The sequence below is a fragment of the Moschus berezovskii genome, chromosome 28 (assembly GCF_049115385.1).
Source record: "Moschus berezovskii isolate FMDL1 chromosome 28, NW_MosBer_1.0, whole genome shotgun sequence".
NCBI lineage: Eukaryota > Metazoa > Chordata > Mammalia > Artiodactyla > Moschidae > Moschus > Moschus berezovskii.
The window spans coordinates 13355081-13378087 of NC_142487.1; the positions used below are offsets into that span (position 1 = coordinate 13355081).

Sequence of the window (23007 nt, forward strand, 5' to 3'; positions counted from 1 at the left end):
TTTGTTTTTTGTCATATGGGGAATCATGATCTGAAGCCCTTGATCAAAATAACAGGTCAATTCAGCCAAAAGTCTTGTCCTTCAAAAAGAACCAAAATAGAACAAATGTATGTGCAAGTTAATAGGATTTAACATCTAAGAGCTGTAAGTATACAAACCAAAGAAGTCATCAAATTGTAAAATAAATTTTCTCTAAGTTCAGATTAATCACTTAAGATTTACAGGAGAAAAAGTTCAAAAAGATCCAGAGAAAATAAAGCTTTATTTAAAAAACATATCACTCAAATTTTCTAAAGGGCTACCTACCAGCTGATGTTGAAGTAGCTCAGAATGACTCTGTTTGCCTAGCAAGCTCTACTGAACACAAAGTCCTAAAAGAGCCCCCTCCCTTTGGCTCTAAACTGGACATCCTAGAAAAGCTGAGTTCTTGCTATGGCCAAGGTTGTCCAACTCAATGGACACGAGTTTGAGCAAATTCCAGGAAATAGTGAAGGACAGGGAAACCTGGCATGCTGCAGTCTATGGAGTCAACAAAGAGTCAGACACAGCTTAGTGACTGAACAACAAGGCTGTAAACATCCCCAAGAAGCATCAAATTCTCCAGAATCTGGCCCCTGCCTTCTGCTCCAACCCCACTTGCTTGGAAATGTCAGCCAGCCCAAAACTCCTTTGGAATCCCCACTGTCAGAGTGTACTTTGCAAAAAACTAAAAACTCACGTCAAGGATTCATTCAGCTCTTTAATGAGGAAACCAGCATGGTGATAAAACTGGTCCAGAAAGAATTAGAAATAGAAGAAAATGGCATTGCAGGAATGTAGGCAATGGAGAAAGAATCCTCAGCAAGATTGCTCAGTGAATGTCCTAATGGGCAATAAAAGCATAACCTCTGGGCTTATATTTTCTACTGGAAAGAAATAGTTTGCATATTTTCTGGGCAAAAGTCTACAAGTTAATATATTACCTGGCAGAATCTTAGCCTTTAATCAGCAGTGGATAGTGAATTCAATAAGGGTACATTTCCCTGGATAATTAATAATCCTTGGGCAAGCCTGTAAAGTGACACTTAGACTCCAAAAGGACATGCACCCTTCTATTTACCTTGTTTCTAAGTTTTGGCTCATTTTTCTTGACACCACTTGTGGGCTGTGCAACACTCTAGTTGAATGCATGCGTTCTTGCTTCTGATTGCCTGCTTTGGAAGCTCAGTATTGCACTAAAGCAGTGTTCACATCTGTGGATGGTGAACAGCATGGTACCCAGCATAGAGGACTGTGGTGAAGAATAAATGAAGTAAGCCTTAAGCAAATGTTAGCAGAGTGCCTGACCCATAGGAAGAGTTCAGCAAATAAGTCTGTTGTCGCTGCTACTCTTGTTGCTGTTAGAAAATGTTATTGCTATTACCTGTTTTCCACCCTGGAATGTTCCTATCTCCCTCACCCACTCCTCAAATTGTTTGGATATTGAATTCATGATTATTCTTCAAGACTCATTTTAAGTGTCTTCAACTCTAAGAAGCCTTCTCTTACACCCACTTTGAGAATCACCCCATGGCCGAATGAGATACCACATCTTCTGTGCCCCATGGCTCCCTACAAGCCTATTGATCATTGATTCCTACATTTAATGTGGTGTCTATATCCCATGCTGCACTGTCCACTGCCCTATTGTCAGACCTTATTCGACTTTTTAAAAACTTATTTTTAATTGGAGGATAATCTCTTTACGATATTGTGCTGATTTCTACCATACATTAACATGAATCAACTATAGGTATACATGTGTCCCCTCCCTCTGAACCTTCCTCCAGTCTCCCACCTCACCCCACCACATACATGTAGAATCTAGAAAGATGGTACTGATGAACCTATTTGCAGGGCAGCAATGGAGACACAGGCATAGTGAACAGAGTTGTGGACATAGTCGGGGAAGGCGAGGGTGGGACCAATGAATTGAGCGAGCAGCATGGAAACATATACATTCCCATACGTAAAACCAATAGCCAGTGGGAATTTGCTGTATGCTGCAGGGAGCCCAAACCCAGTACTCCTCATTCAACTTTGAAACCCCAGTATCTAGCTCTGATGTGGCATGGGCAAACAATAGCTAATCATTAAATATTAGTCAAAATGAATTGGACAACTGTCTCCTGCACAAAACCATCTGGTGCATGAAAATGCATACTCTAACATGATATTTACTAGCGTTGAGAGGCATTGATTTGCTTTTATTTTCCATGTCAGCCCCAGAAACAGCAAATCATCCTGAGACTGTTCAGCAAAAGGAGCAACCTGAGAAGGACCCCTGGGGCCTCTAGAATCTTCTGTTCAGTAGTAGCAGACGAGCTTCTGGCTAGTCCACCAGGATATCCTCCAAGGAAGATTGTTTTCAAGTTAAAGAAAAAAACCAGCCTAAATGGCATGGTATATTTGGTAAATGGTTATGTGCTTATTCAGAGGAGGAGGAACTTATACACATTAAATGTATTCCTTTACTCAGAAATTCTTTGGGGTTTTCAGGGTGAACTTCTCAATGGAAAGCTGGAGATTACACTGGCCTATGCCTACTTTAGAAGTATGCATTGGAGAAGGCAATGGCAACCCACTCCAGTACTCTTGCCTGGAGAACCCCGTGGACGGAAGAGCCTGGTGGGCTGCAGTCCATGGGGTCGCTAGAGTCAGACACGACTGAGTGACTTCACTTTCACTTTTCACTTTCATGCATTGGAGAAGGAAATGGCCACCCACTCCAGTGTTTTTGCCTGGAGAATCCCAGGGACAGGGGAACCTGGTGGGCTGCCGTCTTATTTTGGGTCGCACGGAGTCGGACATGACTGAAGCGACTTAGCAGCAGTACAACTAAGCATACTTAATTATTTTATATATACCATTCTTGAATTCTGTCTGAAGTATTGATTTCCAGAGGGCAGCAACCATTTCCTATTTAAGATTTGTTCCATTCAATGAGTATTGAGTAACCCATGAATTTCCAGAACCTTGGGCTAAATGGGATGAAAACAAGAGGAAAAAAAAATCCAGGAACACTGCTATTAAGCAACATTTAATCATATTTGGGTGTCAAGAACCTCATGCAGTGCTGAGTTATATAGTAGATACTCAGTAAACATGCCTGGACTGAATTTAACTAATTTTCCTCTCTCCAGAGCTGAAATTTTAGGAAAGACAGAGGGTTTAATGACAGGTTGGAAAGTGTTATGCCTGTGAGAAGTTTAACTCAATTTATCTTCTCCGAATGCTTTGGTACAGATTACACTCCCAACCACCTCTTGCCACAATCAGACACTCTTAAAAACAGAGTAATGATAATAATACATTTTATCATCTTCCTAGTGATAGTATCATTCACACCTTCATCGAAGCCCAGTGGGAGGTTTGGCTGTGAGGCCTCACACACCGGGGGAGTCAGGTGTGATCATTGTAATAATGATCCCACGCTCAGAAATGCAGGAAAGAAAACCTCCCACACGTGAAGTGATTTCTATCAAGATACTTATTTTATATCAAATATTCAAACTCCTTTATAAATAGGAGAGAATGAAAGGACACTCTTCCAGGGCAGATTTTATGTGGCCGAGAACAAACGGGCACAAATATTTTACGATCAGTTTTGAGATGAAAGTGACACGCCTGCCTTATTCATTGGCTCTTTCCATTTCCAGAAGTCTAATTAGATTGTTAGTTTAATGGTGGTGAGATAATTTAGTGGCAACTGAAAGCAATTGTGTTAATGAGAAGGGGGGACAGTGCTTTTGGTTTCCTGTAATTAATGGAGAGTTTTTGAAAAACTTCTTGGTTCCAGTGAAGTTGGCATACTGAGTCCAGCTGTGAAGGGGGACAGGGTCTTTCCTGCTTATTGCTGCGGAAATGGCCTCAGGCAGTGTGGAAGAACTGTGTAATGACTGTCATTAAGAATGATCTTTAGTGGTCCAGGCTGACTGTAAGTCAGTCTAAGAGACTGAAGAAAGAGGTTTAGAGAGAATAAACAGGTGTGACAAAGAGACAGACAGACAGACAGAGAGGTATAACTCACCCGCAGCCCACTTCACTCTGCCTTTGAGAGTCATTGCGATAATCCCAGAGCACCTCCCAGGGGGATTCCTTCTCCTACTTTTACTGGAATTGACAAGGCTGCTTTAGAATAGACTAGAAGGGATCTCTGCAAACCCCTTCATGCTACAGCTGAGGAAATTGAGCCCAGAGAAGTGAACTGAATTACAAATATTACCTACTAGAAATTAGGAAACCTGGACTCTTTCTGGCTACCACAAGATGTAAAGTTAAAACTGGATTTGAAATTCAAGGACCAGTATTATTGCATAGCCTGCAATACGTAGTTTCCTTAGGTAACTAACAGTCTAACTAAAACTTCTGAGTCTCAGTTTCCTCATCAGTGAGATGGGAAAAATAATCTCTGCTTTTCAGGCAGTGGTGAGAAAGAAATGAAATAGCCTATAAAAACACCAATCACATACTCAAAACTATATATTACTGTCTTATGACCCCTCTCATGTCAAAAATGAAGTCATGTCATGCTATGATTTAATCATGTAAGTCATAATTTAGTCATGTTATGACTCAGATCATAACACCCATTAACTGTCTTTAGAAGTTTTATCCTCACTGCATGCATGCATGCTCAATTGCTTCAGTCGTGCCTGACTCTGGACTGCAGCCCACCAGGCTCCTTTGTCCATGGGGATTCTCTAGGCAAGAATACTGGAGTGGGTTGTCATGCCCTCCTGCAGGGGATCTTCACAACACAAGGATTGAACCTGAGTCTCTTATGTCTCCTGAATTGGCCGGTGGGTTCTTTACCACTAGCACCACCTGGGAAGCCACTTTATTCTCACTATCACCTCCAAATATGCTTACTTCATGCCACCTGTTAAGGGCTTCATATTAAGCTCATCTTATGAAACTTCTAGAAGGTTTTGTTACAAATTGTCAAATATTTTTTAAGCACCTGCCACAATGATACATACAAGTAAATACTGGCCCTTGCCCTAGGGAAACTTTTACACTATTTGGGAAGACCTGACTCTAAAACATGAAATGGCCAAATAATATTTTTAAATTAATAGATTGAATAATAGTCTCAGATACTAACAGAGCTATCATTTAGCAACCAATAAATCATTTGTTTCCAGCTGAATGGCACTAAGGGAGTTTGGAGGATACTGAGATAATCTGGGGAGAGAAGAATTGAGATGGCCTTCGAAGGATGGATTAAATTAAATAAGTAGACAGAAGCAGAAAAGACAGGTTTACAGCATCTCCAAGATAGAAGTGTATGTGGAAATAATGACAGATAAGGTTGGAAGAAAGATTTGGGGTCAGAACCTGGAGTCCCTGAAATTCTAGAATGAGTCATGATGACCCTTCTGAAGGACAATGATAGCAAATAAAGTCATGAGCCACTAGCTGTCTGCAGTTGTATTTCAATTGACCTACACAGGTTTATACATTTTTTAAAAAGTTAATTTGTAGATTTTCAACATCAGAAGGTTTACATAATAATCAGAGTTCTGGCTTTTTGGAAACCAGAGTATCTGATAAATTTGGACTCAGATTCCTACCTGACAACAATGATTGGTACAGAATAATATTTGTCCCATTGGATGGGCCATATTCTCATTATTTTCCCATGTCGGTCCTCCTCTATTTACCCCCACCTCCTTTCATAATCCTGGACAACCTCACTCATTGTTTTGGCTGTCTGGCTCCCTATATAGAACTCTTAAAGGCATGTGACCTTGAGATAGCACAGGATCAAAGCAATGTGAAGAAGACCTAGTCTAGGAGAAGTAGAACAGGTGATCTACTTGTTCTACTTGATCTACTTGTGATCTAGAACACAGTAATACCTGTGTTATTTAACTATGAAATTTGGGGGCTGGAAAAGGCCTTTGAAATTGGGAAAACCAGGGAAACCCAGGATTTCTCCTGGTCCAGTTCCTTGTCTTCTTTGCTTTCTTAGTAAGGAAATATGGTATGAAACTCACTTTGAAAGGGCAGCCCTTGCTTGAATCCATGAATCCATGACTTATGTGTCCATTGGAGCAATTTTTAATCTCTTAGGTCTCAGTTTTCATCTCTGTACAATAGAGATAGTAATGTCTTCACTTGGTTGTGATCACGATTAGATGAGGAAATATGTGAAATACTGCAGACTGCACTGTAGGTTCTCCAAAAATGCTAGTTTCTCCCCCTTTCCTATAGTTTCATATGAGAGCAGAGATGATACAGTCCACATACCTTTTATGGTCTATGGTGTGACACAAAGAGCAAATGCTACAAAAACAGTCATTGAGTAAATTAATGATTAAAAATAAAAACACACATACACCCCACTACACCCCCAGCAAAGAATAAAATTTCTTTCTCTCCTCTCTTCCCCACCCAAGACTCCTAAAATGTGACATGTGTTATTTTAATGTCCCTTGTAAGTAATGTTGCTGGTTTGCTTTATGAGGTCTACTTTTCAAAGAGACACAAGGAGAGAACTTAGCTGCTTACCATCTCTCTCAGAGTTCCTCACCTGTTCAAGAATCCTCTTCCCTAGGAATTGTTCTGTGTTTCCTTGAAACCTCTTTAAATTAAGAGAAACCAGATAGCCTTCATACAACAATAAGGAAACGTGAATCTGTGCTACCAGTGGGCAATTTCAAAGGACAGTGAGAAGGTACTGATGGAGGGAATTTCAACTCTTCAGTGTTTGCAGCAATGTCTGTGAACACCCTGTGTGGCCTGGACCCAGGGCTTGCCCCATAAAGATGACAGAGCTCAGAACAAAAGCGAGTAAGCCTGATACTACCTTTAAATTCAGCAGGGGATCAGACCAGCCTCAAGCAGTGTTCCTGGGTTGTTGGGAATAGTTTCACTGCTCAGAAACACTCCGCCAAGGGATTTTCTTGCCCTCCAATACCTGAAGATATTTTGAGAGGACTTTCGTTATTTTGAAATCCAGTTTTTTGTCAGTGCCTTTTCGGTACAATCCTGGTCTTCGTCTTGTGCACGTTGCCAGAGTTAAGTGATTTGGGCTTTACATATGGAGAGTTCATTTTGTTGTGTAATTAATGGGAAGCAGACTTTGGGAAGCTGATGATCCAGGCCCTTATTTACATGAGAGCATATGTCCGTGTTTTGTTTATGACTCACTCTCGTACTCCACGCATTGTAACTTGGGTTTGTTTACACTAACTTTTCCTAGAATCCAAGCCACATGGTATATGAGCCAATAATTTATGGTCTCTAAAAGGAAAAGATGATGAATGAGTATTTTCCTGTTAAATTGTCAAATCTTAAATTGAGGAAGAAATATTTGCTGCCTTGTGTCTATCCAAGCTTTTATTTGAAAAAAAAAAAAAAGGTGATAATAACAACAACAAACCCAACCTATTGATTTAGTGCTCAGAACTTAAATGTATAGATAATTTGCCAAGAGAGCGTATGACCACTCCCCCACAATAAACCATTATAATCCTGATCCAGATGTTCAGCCATGAGAAGACCTTTCATCTCCCTACCCATCCTCTGCCTCTGTCACTCTCATTTCTGGTATTATATAATCAATATATAACATGTACTTGTCTCCTTTTTCCAGGGGACCATAGTTTTAATTAATCACCGGATTTATATGTTCAAGCTTGTTTTCTTAATGGCACTTAATAAATTCTAAACTTGTTTCTTTCATCGAAGCTTCACTTCTCCTATGAGGTGGTTTGGAGTTCAGCCTGTATTTCATAGTACTTCAGTGATTTTGATCATAGCTTGGATACTCCAAACAGCTAATGGTGCTCTGAGGAGAGTAGTGAACAGCTGAAATATGTGAGGATCTAGTTTAATTTACAGTGATTTGGATCCCCTTCAATAAATCCTTTTCTATTTTACACACAGATTTTACAGAATAGATGGTAAGTGTTGGTTTAGGTTGAAGCACGTGGATTGTCCATTTCAAGTAAGTGAGCTGGGCTCTGTGCTAGGGCCTGGCCTGAGGGAGTTGGAACTGTGTGCCTAGCACAGCACCTGGCACAGAGTGGGTTCAGCCCCTATTTGTTCTAAGAATAAATAAGAATGGTTACGATGGTCCTTGTGCCTTAAGAAAAAACTATTTAAAAGAAGAGATAAGTGCAGCTTCAGTTCTGTTCAGTTCAGTCACTCAGTCGTGTCCGACTCTTTGCGACCCCATGAATCACAGCACGCCAGGCCTCCCTGTCCATCACCAACTCCCGGAGTTCACTCAAACTCATGTCCATCGAGTCAGTGATGCCATCCAGCCATCTCATTCTCTGTCGTCCCCGTCTCCTCCCACCCCCAATCCTTCCCAGCATCAGAGTCTTTTCCAGTGAGTCAACTCGTCGCATGAGGTGGCCAAAGTATTGGAGTTTCAGCTTTAGCATCAGTCCTTCCAATGAGCACCCAGGATCTAGGTTGGTCATAACTAAATCTTAAAACAGGACACACTGTGTGAAGTGCTATCAGAGAGACATAAGCAGTGTACAGGGGACCAGAAAGATTAACACTGAAATGTGAGTCCTTTGGGGCTTTTAGGGAGAGGACTTCATTTGAATGAATTCCAGCAGAAACTGGAAAGCACTGGAACCACAACTAGCATTGTTTTGTTTTGTTTTTGTCTTTTCTTTTCCCACTAGGGCTGGAGAATTGCCTCTGGAGAAAAGAAAAATGTAAGACTTCTCTTTTCCCTCTCCAACATGAGATGCAATATCCTTTCTGGCAGAAATAATAGAGTTGGGCATACACCTGTGGGCTATGCAAAGTTACTGTTTCTGTGGTACACCCTTCATTTACTAAACAGACACAAACTTATGTGAAAGTCTAAAGCAATGGGTATAAATTGTTTGCTGGTTTTATGAAGAATTCAGGAATATTTCATTGTGGAAATTGACATCTTTTCTTGAGAAACTTCAATAAAGAGAAAAATAGTAGCATGCGTTTGAGTCACACGAATCATGCTCAGAAGGGCAACTTGTAAAGCAAAAGTTGACATGTGGGTATTCAGATTCTCTGGAAACTTCACAAACCTGGGCCCTCTCTGAGAAAACAAAAATAAGATTTCAGACTTTCACAATAGACTAAAACCAGTAAAATTAAATTTTGCAGATTTAAATAGAAGGGTTGCATTTAAACTCAAAAATCAATTCCATGTAGCAATGGCCAAATTTGGTGGCCAAACTTATGAAAGTGTTTAAGAGAGTTAATTGAACTTCCATTTAATGTGAACCAACCATGTGATGTTGCTGGAAAAAAAAAAAAAGGAGGCTTTTTGGTTGTTTGTTTCTATATAGTTCACATTAAGTGTAGTGCCATACGCATTCATCACTTCATACTTGGAAAATCAGTTCCATCCTGGGCATCAAAATTTAAAGTGAGATTTGTCTGATGATTAAATCTCCAGTGGAGGGTAATCAAAATGGAATATAGTCTAGAATTAATTTCATATGAACATAGATGAAGGAATTAAGGACATTTTACCTAGAACAGAGAAGACTTAGAGGTATATAGCTATTTTTACAGTCATTTTTATTCCGAAGTAAATGTCCTGCCACAGAATTGAGAGATTTCTCTGAAGGCACAGTACTGAGGGGTGAAAAATCAAGATGAGAACTTCATTCTCCTAATGTCCTGGTCAATATGTTTTCTATCAGATTGTAAACAAAAGTCTGAGTTTTAAGTAAACAAATGCAATTATTAAGACCAAATAGAAAAACAAAACATGAATACCAACCATTTGATGTAATTCTTAAAGTTCTAGCATGGTCAATAAGGATTCATTTCATCCAAGCCTAAATATTAAAAATGTGAAAATTTTCATAAGATCATGTCTGTTACATTGTTCTTTGTTCTTCCTTGTTTTTCTATTTTTCTTTTTCAAAACTTACAAGAGAGAAAGAAAATCTCTCGTGATCACTTATGAACACGTATCGACAATAGCTGGAGTATTATATAAGTGATGGTATTTACAGTTCAGAATACTGCTCTGCCACATTTGAGAGGAAAGAAAAGAGAAATAAAGAGCCCTTTGAGAGGTTGCAGCTACCCCCGCCGCGTGACCACCTGGCATGCTGTGAGACTCAACAGATGTAGCGTCAAACTTTTTGGCATTAACTGCACTTCTATCCAGCCTCTCACGTCGTCTAGTCAGTCTGCTGGGGCTTGAGCCACATGCAACATACAAAAACCAAAGTTGATTGAACACAGAGTCAGGCTAAATGGCTCTAGTATTCCTCAGTTAATGAGTGCCGCCACTCTCAGTTCACTCCTCACAAAGCCACTCTGCCTCTATTAAGTATCACTCTCAGAAAAACTCCCAGACTTAAAATTCTTCTGTAGATTCATCCTGGGAAATTCCAACTAATAATATGCACAGTTCACTTTGAGGTTGATATAGTTGCCCCTATTTCTTGTTTTCTGATCTGTGAGCTCATTCCCTTCACCAGGCTTTCTCAGGCCTGCTGGAGTCCTGTTTCCCTTTCTTAGAGGTTCTCTGAGCAACCTGGCAGTGTTCTTGCTTGGCTTAGTCTCTCCCTGGAGGCTAGTCACCACCACCTTTATCTGTCCAAAACTACAGGTGGTTTGTCCAAAACCCAGGCTCATGAAAGGACTGACATTTTAACCCCATGGTCAGAAAAGTCAAGGATTCTGAAAACCTAGGAGGAACCAGGACCTCAGAACTGCCTTCCAAAACATGGAGGTCAGCATCAAATCCCACTCCAGAGGCTCTCCATGAATGAAACACTCTTTTGACTGTCTTGGAATTGCATGCAATTCAATTCAAGTGCTCTAGGGAATATGCAGATTAATGATATTAGGCTTTGGTTTCTAGGGTTTAGAAGCTGAAACAATCCAACAGGAAATATTAATCAAGAATCTACTATGAGAAAGGAACTATAGTTCTCTTCATTATGAGGGGTACAAAGAAGAACACATGATGTCTTCAAGAAGCTTTAATGACTTCTTAAGCCATGGATTCATAGAAAGTTAAATTCCTCTAGGATTAAATAATCAGTAAATAAAGTCTTCGGAAGCCTAGAAAAACAAAGGAAAACTTTTTAAGCAGTTCAAATTTTTGATCATGAGGTGATTATCAGTAAAATAATTTTGAACGTTCAGTTCAGTCGCTCAGTCGTGTCTGACTCTTTGCGACCCCATGAATCACAGCACGCCAGGCCTCCCTGTCCATCACCAAATCCCGGAGTTCACTCAAACTCATGTCCATCAAGTCGGTGATGCCATCCAGCCATCTCATTCTCTGTCATCCCCTTCTCCTCCTGCCCCCAATCCTTCCCAGCATCAGACTCTTTCCCATGTAAATACATATGTGCAGTTTTAAAACGTAAACTTGAAAAGTTGAGACAAAGCTGAAATAAATAATATTCTCAAAATAAATTTCATTTAACTATTATTAATGAAACAAAAATATTTTCTCTATCATCAAAAGTATATACTAATTTTAATATTTTTAATAATGTTTCAGAGAGAACCAAGTGATTGCATTTGAATACTTCTTTTTTAAAATCTTGGGTTTTAACACTTGTGACTAAGCAATTTGAAGGTCTCATTTCAAATTCATTTTGTTTCAATACTTGATAGTAGATGTTATAGGTTAGAATGGTATTTCATATAAACATAGATCCAAAAGGAGAAAGTGCATCATTTTGTTTTAATCATAGCACTGTTTTTTTTCAATCCCATCCATCAACTAAGCAAAGGTTTTTGTTGTTGTTGAAATTAGACTAAAAAACTTCCTTTATTAAGTCAGATGGTCTTGCATATCAAAAGGCATTGCATTTTTTAATGAGCTCAGATCTCTGAAAACATTTCCAATCAATTTCAAAAACTGCTGTCTCCATAAGATGACTTGGCTTCTAAAAGCAGTTACTTTCTTGCCCATTTTGCCCTAAAGGGGCATTAAGGGCTTTTTTTGTTTTTTTAACAATTGCAAGGTAACAGTATAGACAGCCTATTGACAGCACCAAGAAGGTGAAAATATTTAGAATCCTTTTCTCAAAGTAAAAGAAAATTGCCAGATTCATCTTTGAAAATAGCAACTTCTTTATACTGCTGCAAGTTTGCTGCAAGGTAACCAATGAAACTGTGTGGTATATAACACATTTCGTTGATATTCTTGGTCTCATTCAGTTCAGTTCAGTTCAGTTCAGTCGCTCAGTCGTGTCCGACTCTCCGCGACCCCATGAATCACAGCACGCCAGGCCTTCCTGTCCATCACCAACTCCCGGAGTACACTCAAACTCATGTCCACAGAGTCGGTGATGCCATCCAGCCATCTCATTCTCCGTCGTCCCCTTCTCCTCCCGCCCCCAACCTTTCCCAGCATCAGAGTCTTTTCCAGTGAGTCAACTCGTCGCATGAGGTGGCCAAAGTATTGCAGTTTCAGCTTTAGCATCAGTCCCTCCAATGAACACCCAGGATTGATCTCCTTTAGAATGGACTGGTTGGATCTCCTTGCAGTATAAGGGACTCTCAAGAGTCTTCTCCAACACCACAGTTCAAAAGCATCGATTCTTCGGCGATCAGCTTTCTTCACAGTCCAACTCTCACATCCATACGTGACCACGGGAAAAACCATTGCCTTGACTAGACGGACCTTGGTTGGCAAAGTAATGTCTCTGCTTTTTAAGATACTATCAAGGTTGGTCATAACTTTCCTTCCAAGGAGCAAGCGTCTTTTAATTTCATGGCTGCAATCAGCATCTGCAGTGATTTTGGAGCCCAAAAAAACAAAGTCTGACACTGTTTCCACTGTTTATCCATCTATTTCCCATGAAGTGATGGGACCAGATGCCATGATCTTTGTTTTCTGAATGTTGAGCTTCAAGCCAACCTTTTCACTCTCCTCTTTCACTTTCATCAAGAGGCTTTTGAGTTCCTCTTCACTTTCTGCCATAAGGGTGGTGTCATCTGCATATCCAAGGTTATTGATATTTCTCCCGGCAATCTTGATTCCAGCTTGTGCTTCTTCCAGCCCAGCGTTCCTCATGATGTACTCTGCATATAAGTTAAATAAGCAAGGTGACAATATACAACCTTGACGTACACCTTTTCCTATTTGGAACCAGTCGGTTTTACAAAGTATTTTTATTTTTTGTGAAAAACTTTTTTTTTTTTTTTTACTGTTTAAAGATCTTAAATTTCTAAACTTAACCATGTACAAGACCTGACAACACCCGAAGGGAATAAACTGATGGGATGCCATCAGTCCTTTGAGTGCATATCGTCTCTTTTCCCAGGGACCTCATGCCCAATGTGACAGCCTGATATGCAGCCCAAATACGGGCATCATCCACCATTGCTCCTTATATTAAGCACTAGACTGCTTAACATGGTTTTTATTTTTCAGATAAAAATATAAATTAAAATATTATGTTTTTCTTGCAGCCCAGTTTCCTGCTTGGGATTGTACACCCCCCTGAGAACCTACCAATTTAGAACAGGAGCCAGATCTGGAGAGGCAGAGAGGAGCCCCCACACATGAACACACAGGCACACAGCTACTGCTCCATCACTTCACAGTCACACTGCTCTCCTCACCTCCTACCTTCCCTTTTCCCACAGAGACATGTGAAATAGGAGCAAAACAAAGACCAGGGTCTCCTCAGCATTGCAGCTGAGATAGAATGTTCTTTCAAAATAACACCCTAAGAGGAAGCTATCATTTAGTGGTTCAAGCAGTTACTATGCTTTAAACAAGCTAGTTACATTTTCAAAGAAACCCCCAACTATATTAATGTGACTTTCAGAACAGAATGGAAGCACACCATTCTATCAGTGACAAGTCCCCCACATCTGCTAACCCTTACTTCTAAATTATGGTTTTCAAATTGGAAAGCAGTGTTATATCGCACGTGTGCTGATGACCGGCAGTGACTCTGATGTGCCCTGCCCCACAGAGGCCTCACCGGTCAAGGGAACTCGCCATCTTTTTCAAATGAGCTTTTAAGACCAGAACGCAGAAGGTTAATTTAAATTCTAAGGAAGAAGGAAGAAAGATTGCATGCCAAGGAAAGTTGCTTCATATATCCTATTAGAACATAAAAAGCATTAGGAAAACAAGAGGTCATTACTGAGTTAAGTACAGAAGTATTCCCCCGCCAAAAAAAAATGCTCAATTTACATGCATACTAGCATGCATGCGAGCTCAGTCATATTCAGCTCTTTGCAACCTCATGGACTGTAGCCCACCAGGCTCCTCTGTCCATGAAATTTTCCAGGCAAGGATACTGGAGTGGGTTGCCATTTCCTCCTCCAGGGGATCTTCCCAACCGAGGGATAAAACCCAAGTCTTCCGCATTGGCAGGTAGATTCTTTACCAGCTGAGCCACCAGGGGAGCTTCATATATCTCATTAGAAAGTAAAAAGTAGCATTAGGAAAACAAGAGACCATCAGTAAGTACAGAAGTATCCCCAAAATGCACAATTTACATGGGAGAACATTAAACAATCAAATTCCCTTGAACTTGTATTTGTTGCCCATGTATTACATACCAGATCTTGTCCTGCTGTGTGATTAACTCTGGGAGTACATAGGAAAGTCATGGCCTGTGCCTGCAAAGAAATCTTCTAATGTGTATCAACATACAAAGCCCTTCACACTGCATCGCTATTCCTTGACCGAGGCCAATGGTGCTCCGGCCCTAATCTACCTGCAGCCCAACTCCACTTTGGGCATTTCAACAGTCCCTAAAATTTCTTCACCTTCCCAATAGCAAGAAGAAGTCTAATTAGTTTAGAGATAAATTTGTCTCCCTCTCTAACCCATCCAAAACTTTACAAAACCAGAATGTGTCTTGCCTATGGGCAGAGTCTCTAAAGGATTAGTACCTGTTTCTTAAGAAAATTCTATTTACAGCTAAGCCTCATTAGCCCTTATCTTGCTCGCAGTGCTTACACAACATCTATAAAGTCAATGTGCAAAAGGAGTGCTAAGTCCAATGTTTGATTATCATAAAAGAAGTAGCAGAATCAACAAATGTTGGTGAGCCAATCATCTGATAATGGGAGCAAATAGAGAAATTTGAGATATGGATCAAAACCAACTCAACCATTTGTGTGGCAATTTTAAGTACAGAAAAAATCTACAAGATGATTTGCATTGCAGAGTTACGAAGAAATGAATTCATATTTTGCCTTGGCCACGCGTCATTATTCTTTAAGACTAACAAAGAACAGGCAAGATATAGGACAATTATAGGAAAGAGAGCAAATATGGAATCAATCTTGCTGCAAGAGACCAGAAATTACTGTCTAATAATGAAACAATTTGAAGAGAGAAAAATCTGTTAACATTTAGAGGGACAGTGAAATCATAAGCAATAAAGAGAAAGATTTGTGACTATCAAACCCTGCCAAATCCAAAGCCTTCCTCTCCACCACACTAGGATTTCAAAATTATTAGATGAAATAAATGTTGTAGAAAGCCACCTCACATTTAGTAAGGCAATTGATAATGAGTGTAGGAAAGAATTTGGGCTTCTTTTGTAGCTCAGCTGGTAAAGAACCCATCTGCAATGCGGGAGACCTAGGTTCGATCCCTGGGTTAGGAAGATCCCCTGGAGAAAGGAAATGCTACCCACTCCAGTATTCTGGCCTGGAGAATTCCATGGACTATTGTCCAGGAGGTCGCAAAGTGTCAGACATGAATGAGCAACTTTCACTTTCTTTCTTTCATAGGAAAGAATTATAACAATCTTTAAATAAAGAAGGGAACATTAAGAGCATCTAGTCTAACTGTTCAACCTAACAGATGAAAAAGGAGAAACCCAGAAGGGGCTAAGAGTTTCCTAATTCAACTTGGTTTCCAGCTGTCCCTGCCCAGAGCCCTTCCTACTGAGGTGCACTCTGGTGCTATTCACACACAACATAATGAGCTCGCACTAAAAGTTTGGATAATACTTATAGGATACAATAAAATTCAGATGTTCAGTAGATGGGAACCTCCTCAGAAACTAATATAAAAAAGAAAGAGGGATATTTAGTCTTAACATGTGAGGCCATCAACGGAGATTGGACCACAACGCATATTTATGCAATTAGTTACAAAATAAAACCCAGAGCACTCATTCATTCTCCCACCCCATTCAGCCAGGAGGATAGCTACCACAGCAGGAGTTTTCCAGGAGATGATATACGACCTTTACTGAGGACATTTCTTATTCTTCTAAAGTTATTTAGGTAAAATAGAGCCCGAGAGTATGAAAAGCAGAACACTCTGACTGTTACCAATCCTAAGATCCTAAGAAGGATGTTTTACTGACACTAATTATTTCTATTTTTAAACCTTGTATTATGGAACTAGCAACTATATATCAGAGTAGTAAGATAGCATACTCAGCTTCAACATAATCAACTCACTGGCAATCTTGTTTCAGGAATACTTCCACTCCCCTCTTCCTTCCCTTACTATTTTGAAACCAGGGCCAGATGATATCATATGATTTCACCTATTAATAATTTAGTAGATATTTCTAAAAGACAGGTACTTTTAAAAATGATCACAGTGCAATTATCACACCTAAGAAACTTAGCAACAATTATATCAAGAAATGCTTAGATATTATTAAAATTTCCATGAATTTATAAAGTATCTCTTGACAGTTTGTTTAAATTGGCATCCACGTGTGGTCATTTTATATCTTCTCTCTTTTAACTTACAGCTCCACCCTCCCCTCCTCCCAGCGTATTTGTTGAGGCACCAGATTGTTTGCCAGAAGCTTCCCAGAGTCTGTGCTTTACAGGATGATTCCTGTGTGTCCTTAGTATTCTATGGTCCTTGGGCTAGTGCTGAGTTGACCAATATGTTAGCCACTAGACCATGTAGCTATTTAACTTTAAATTAAATTAAAAATTCACTTTCTTAGTCACACTTGCTACATGTCAAGTGCCCCATAACCACATGTGGCTAATGGCTACTGTATGGGACAGCATAAATACAGACCAGTTCCACCACTGCAGACATTTCTACTGGACAGTGCTACTCTAGAGGCTTAACAAAGTCCCATGAGGTAGCTTTGGAGGGAAGAAATGTTGAAATCTCAGCCACTCAGTCTTTGACTCAATTAATCTGCATAGGAGTCACTTTAAACTTTCACACCTGGTCATTGAAAATGAGATAAAAATTCAAGGTATCTGTGTGTTTTTTAATTTACATAAATGGTATGCTTACAAACACTCATTTTCTTTTTTTATTCAATTGTTCTTAGATTCAGCCATGTTGATATGTAGTTTATTCCTTTTAACAGATGAGCAGTGTTTCATTGGGTGAATGTTTCACAGTGATTCATTACCTTTTAAATTAATATTGAGATTGTTTTAAGTCTTCTGTAACGTACACTGAGCTTCAAGGGACATCATCAGCCTCCTGTCACACATGAGCAAAGGAGGCAACCTGGCTGTGGGATCTCTGGGGCACTGGGCACACCCATCTTCAACACTAGTAGTTATTTCCCAATCACTTCCCAAAATGATCATGACAATTTGCTTTCCTGCAACACTGTGCAAGTCTTCCTACTCCCTTACAGGATTACAAATATTAGGTAGTCTCAGACTTTTAATTTTTACCAATACAGGTTCACATATATGCAGTAAAAATACAAATTCAAGCAGGGAAAGAGAAGGAAATGGAATTGATGATAGTGCACTGACTGAACTGACTCTGTAATGTCTTCTTGATAAAAAAAATAAAGCACATATGGCAAAAAGTAATGTTTATTAAATGTGAATGGTGGGTACAAAGAGTTGGTTGTAGTATTTTTAGTATTATTTAGTAGATTTAAAATACTCAGAATGAATTGTTTCATAATTTTTAATGCAAGAGTTTAATAAAAAAAATATGTATCATGTAAAAATTTTTGAATATGGGATTATCTACTATGTTCCTGGTAGCTCAGACGGTAAAGTGCCTACAATGTGGGAGACCCGGGTTCGATCCCTGGGTTGGAAAGATCCCCTGGAGAAGGAAATGGCAACCCACTCCAGTATTCTTGCCTGGAAAGACCCATGGACCGAGGAGCCTGGTAGGCTACAGTCCATGGGGTCACAAAGAGTCAGACACAACTAAGTGACTTCACTTTCTTTCTTTCTTTCTTTCCTTTTTGTCTGACATTTCATGCTCAAAAAAGTATTGAGATGAAATATCCATTGGTTGTATTTGCTCCAAATGACCTCCAGTTCAGCTCATAGTTTTCTAGTCAAACTTTAATCATTGAACATTGCCAGCTAATTGCCCCAAATGATTTATTTTGGAACTGCATGCTGTATTGTGTGTCACATGGCATTTTCTTCTCTTTGGGTGATGTAAACTAAAAACAAGGTAAACTGCTAGTGGAACTTTTATTTGGAATGATGCCAAGTGTCTTGCGGAGTATTTCTGACTAGTTTTCCTTTCCTCTTGAGCAGGGTGGACAAGGTAAATGGCTTGGCTCTGACATGGAAACTTGCTGTTAGCATCACGATATTTCCAATGAGCAATTTAAAAATCTAAACTAAAACTCCCTTAGAGAAGAATATAAGACAGTAATGATCAGTGTGATTCATCAGTCAAGAAACAATTTTTAAATCCCTGCCATATACGAGGCACCATGCCATGACCTGTGAGGGGCATGAAGACCAACAGAAGTCAGCCTCTGTGTCTGAAAACTTACAATCGAGCAAGCTTTTCTTTTTACAACACTAACTACAAAAATTCTATTTTGTAGTCAGAAGCTCACTCTGGCTTTGTTCTATTTTGATCTTTATAACTTATTTTGAAGATTGTTCAGTAGGTATTCATTGCACAGTAAGTCTCACAATGACCTTTGGCCAAAAGCAGTACCATTTTGGCCTGTCCTATGGAACTCAGAGCTTCCCACTCCATGAAGCCTATGGCATAAATAACTTCAAATAAAACCCTCCAGGAGATCAGTGTCAGGCACAGCATGAGAGCGAGATGGGGAAAAGCAGGGAAAGAACCATGCCAGAGCCCAAGAGTGACAGCGGTGTCTGTGTTTTCGCCAGTTTTTCCTCATCTCCCTTAAGATATTTATTCTGCTTCTCCACTAACAGTTGAAAAAATGCAGGATGACACAACAAACCACCATGCTAAAATGAAACACATTTGCTTTTAGGCCTGCAGTGTTTTTGTAGTGTTGACGACAACTACATGGGCTTCTTTGGGGATGTGCATTTAGCGTAAATCACAGCAGCAAAGAACTAAGGACACACTTTTTAAGCTTGTAAGTGGCCAGAGGGAGAAGCCAATGTGAAGATAGGGCAGCTGGATGTGTGTGAGTGCCTGTGTGTGTATGTGTGTATACACAGGTATATACAGGTGTGCCTCTAGTGAACAACACAAGGAGGAAGAACAATCTAGAGGAAAGGTCTGCTCCATCTTGAAGCTATTCACACTTTACAGTGTCTGAACTTCAAAATGAAGCAGTTCTGAAGGCTATTTAGTGGCGGCAGTACAGGACTTCCTGTGACTAGAAGTTTGGCTCATAAAATAGCGGCGCATCTGGCCACCAGGACATGAAAAGAGTTCTTGCAAACAACAGCCCAGTAGCAGGGGTGTAAATGATTCAGAAACACCTGGCTGGTATTTTCCTTGGGGATTCCAGAAGATGCACTAGTTAAGAAAGACGTGGTCAATTGGCTATCATCAGGCAAGTAGACAAGTCCAGACCATTGGGAGAGAAATTAAGAGAGATAGGGTCATCCTAAATAGAGTGTTCCTAAAAGAATTGTCCCTCTGTCAGTGGAGGATGGTTAGGGATATAATAGGTTCAGTTCCGGATTCTAGCTCAGGTCAAGGCATCTTCTTTTTGAGGCTGATGGTACAAACGAATGAGCCAGATTTTCTGATCCAGAGGGCTGCTTGTCATTTTATCCTTTCTGCATCTTTTACAAAAAAAAAAAAAAAGTATGCTCTGCTGCTGCTGCTGCTGCTAAGTCGCTTCAGTCGTGTCCGACTCTGTGCTACCCCATAGACGGCAGCCCACCAGGCTCCCCCGTCCCTGGGATTCTCCAGGCAAGAACACTGGAGTGGGTTGTCATTTCCTTCTCCAATGCCTGAAAGTGAAAAGTGAAAGTGAAGTCGATGAGTCATTTCCGACTCTTCACGACCCCATGGTCTGCAGCCCACCAGACTCCTCCCCCCATGGGATTTTCCAGGCAACAATACTGGAGTGGGGTGCCATTGCCTTCTCCAGAAAGAAAGTATAGCCTAATGCTAAATTAAAAGAGGTCAGAGAGCTGAATAAAATAAAAGCTATAATAAAAAAAAACAACAATGGAAGACTTTATATTGTGATTCTGATATTGACTTCCCTGGCAGATCTTCCTACATGGTGTGAACCTGTTTCAAACTTAATAATGGGAACAAGAGTATTTCATGGGATTTCTGTGGAGACTGAAATAATGATATACTTTGTACACATATTATTCAACCCATGTTTATTTCTATTTTATAAATTTTAATAAAAAAGAATTAATAGTGGGTACTGAGTGATAGCATCAACTTTCCATCATCTTCATAGCCAAATAATAATGCCAGTTGTCACTGAAAAGGCTGGGTTTAAAAGAGCCTGCATCCTGTGATCAGTTTCTTCTCTCTTCCCTTCCTGCAGCCAGCTCCTCCCTGAAGAAGCGATTTAAGCGGCGGGAGATCGAAGCGATCCAGTGCGAGGTGCGGAAGATGTGCAACTACACCAAGATTCTGTCCACCAAGAAGAACCTGGACCACGTGAACAAGATCCTGAAGGCCAAGCGGCTGCAGAGACAATCAAAGACGGGCAACAACTTCGTCAAGAAGAGGAGAGGGCGTCCCCGGAAGCAGCCCACGCAGTTCGATGAGGACTCCAGAGACCAAATGCCAGTGCTGGAAAAATGCATCGACCTTCCCAGCAAACGGGGTCAGAAGCCCAGCCTGAGCCCGCTCGTCTTAGAGCCTGCCGCCAGCCAAGACACCATCATGGCCACCATCGAGGCGGTCATCCACATGGCCCGGGAGGCGCCGCCCCTGCCCCCGCCCCCGCCACCGCCCCTCCCGCCGCCGCCGCCGCCCCCGCCGCCCCCGCCGCCCCCTCTGCCCAAGACCCCCAGAGGAGGCGGGAAGAGGAAACACAAACCCCAGCCTCCGGCCCAGCCCCCGCAGCAGGCGCCGCCGCCGCAGCCCCTTCCCCCGGAAGAGGAGGTGAAAGCCAAAAGGCAGCGGAAGTCGCGAGGGAGTGAGAGCGATGTCCTTCCCTAGGGTGGGTCTGGGCGTCCGAACCTGGGGCCGGGGGTGGACTGACGCGTTGGAAGTGCAGTGAGCCGGGCTGGGCGGAATTCCCCGCCGCAGGGACACCATGCCCTGCTCTCCAGAAGCTGGGCAGGGGCAGAAGCGGGCCAGAGGACGGGGTGGAGCCTTCAGGAGCTCTTGGCAAAGCAAAGCAAGGGGACGTCTTCAAAAGAATGGGTGTGTGCGTGCGTGTGTGTTTGCGCGCGTGCGTGTGTGTTTCACAGCAGTTCCCACCAAGCAGAACTTCAGTATGGCTAGATCCTTGACAGGCAGCGGGAGACCCATCCCGGAGGAGAAAGATGGTGGTGCTCCCTGAAAGCCGCCAGACCTCCTGCAGCCAAGGTGCACCCTTGATTCCATTGCAGTTACTGGACAGGAAGATTGAAAGGGAAACGCCCTCAATTAGGAAACATTCCAAGGGGAGAAAAGCGGCAAATGTCTCAACTGGCTTTGTTGTAATCCACTTCCATTTAATTGGTTTTTATTTCTTATGGTTTTTCGAGCTAGGCTAGGCTTTGGGGCACCAAAATCATCTTCAGGTGACCTGAATCTTTCTGTTAACAATACGGTTTCTCAGATAGACTGATGTCATCGGAGGGTGAAATTCTAGTGATAGGCAACCTCAGACATGCATTCATACTCTTTTGTGTGTTTCCTCTACCACACATACAGTGATTTTTAGCATCATCTGTTCCAGCTTTTTCTTTGCTCATTGTACTTCCATGTACCTTTTCATTACCTTTCATGCCTAAATAATGTAAACCTTACCTGTGTCATCATGTTCACCCTTGGCATGCTGTTCCAAGGAACTTGGCTTTGAATCCCAGTCATTGTGAAACAAATAGTATTGATAGAGCCTTTTACAAATAAGTAATTTAGAGCAACTGAAGGTATGTTGACCCAGGTATCAATCAGGTTATTTTTATACTTAAAACATATCAGCGAAGTATAGACAGATTAAAACGGTTTTAATGCCCCATAGAAAATGGAATAACTGACAAATCACCAAAAACTGAAACCCCAGACCCACCAGAAAGACAAGTGTCTAGCAATGCCTTGGTGTGTGATTTTTTTTTTTTTTTTCAAACAGATAACTGTCAAAGGTCATTGGAAAAAAAGGGGAGCAAAAAGACAGTAGAAGTCCATTATCTCTTTTCGTGAAAGCAGATGGGATTAAGTGTTCTTATCTGGGAAAAAAGAAAGGAAATGCTCAAAGCGTGTCACCACTCCAATCGTTATCACAGCACCTTGGACAAAGTATCCAAGTTGTGGTTGCCTTAATAAACTGAAACATTTTGTACATAATGTAATTATAAGTCTATCAGTCTGCATGGATGCAAACTGTGTGTGACAAATCGTCTTTTAAATGGTCAATTTCAACTGTACATTTCTCATCCAAGTTGTACTCTAGCCATTGGTTTAGCGTGGACAGATATTCCATCTCTTTTATCCATTTCCACAGCCCAAGTAAAACATGTTAAGCAACTCAGAATGAATATAAAGTTATTCCGTTGCCATAGATGTTTTCTAAAAGTCAGATGTGGAAACTTCAAATAAGTATTTTCAATTTCCTTCCTCACACCTCCCCCTTATCTTCCCTAAGACATCAAATACCTGGTATGGTAGATTATAAAAAGAGAGACACTAAGAGACAGAATTAAATTTTCCGATGAGAATGAGAATATCTGGTTTACCTCCAA

General features: G+C 40.9%; 1 protein-coding gene across 5 annotated transcripts in view; it reads left to right on the top strand.

The window, feature by feature from the left end:
• SETBP1 (SET binding protein 1) overlaps positions 1–22401 on the top strand; it is a 406613-nt gene extending 384212 nt beyond the window's left edge. For all 5 annotated transcript variants that reach the window (XM_055417274.2, XM_055417276.2, XM_088833428.1 and 2 more), the window contains one exon: positions 20655–22401. In XM_055417274.2, coding sequence (XP_055273249.2) covers positions 20655–21277 — 623 coding nt within the window. In that variant the 3' untranslated portion in view covers positions 21278–22401. The remainder of the gene's footprint in view (positions 1–20654) is intronic.
• The last annotated feature ends 606 nt before the right edge of the window (positions 22402–23007 follow it).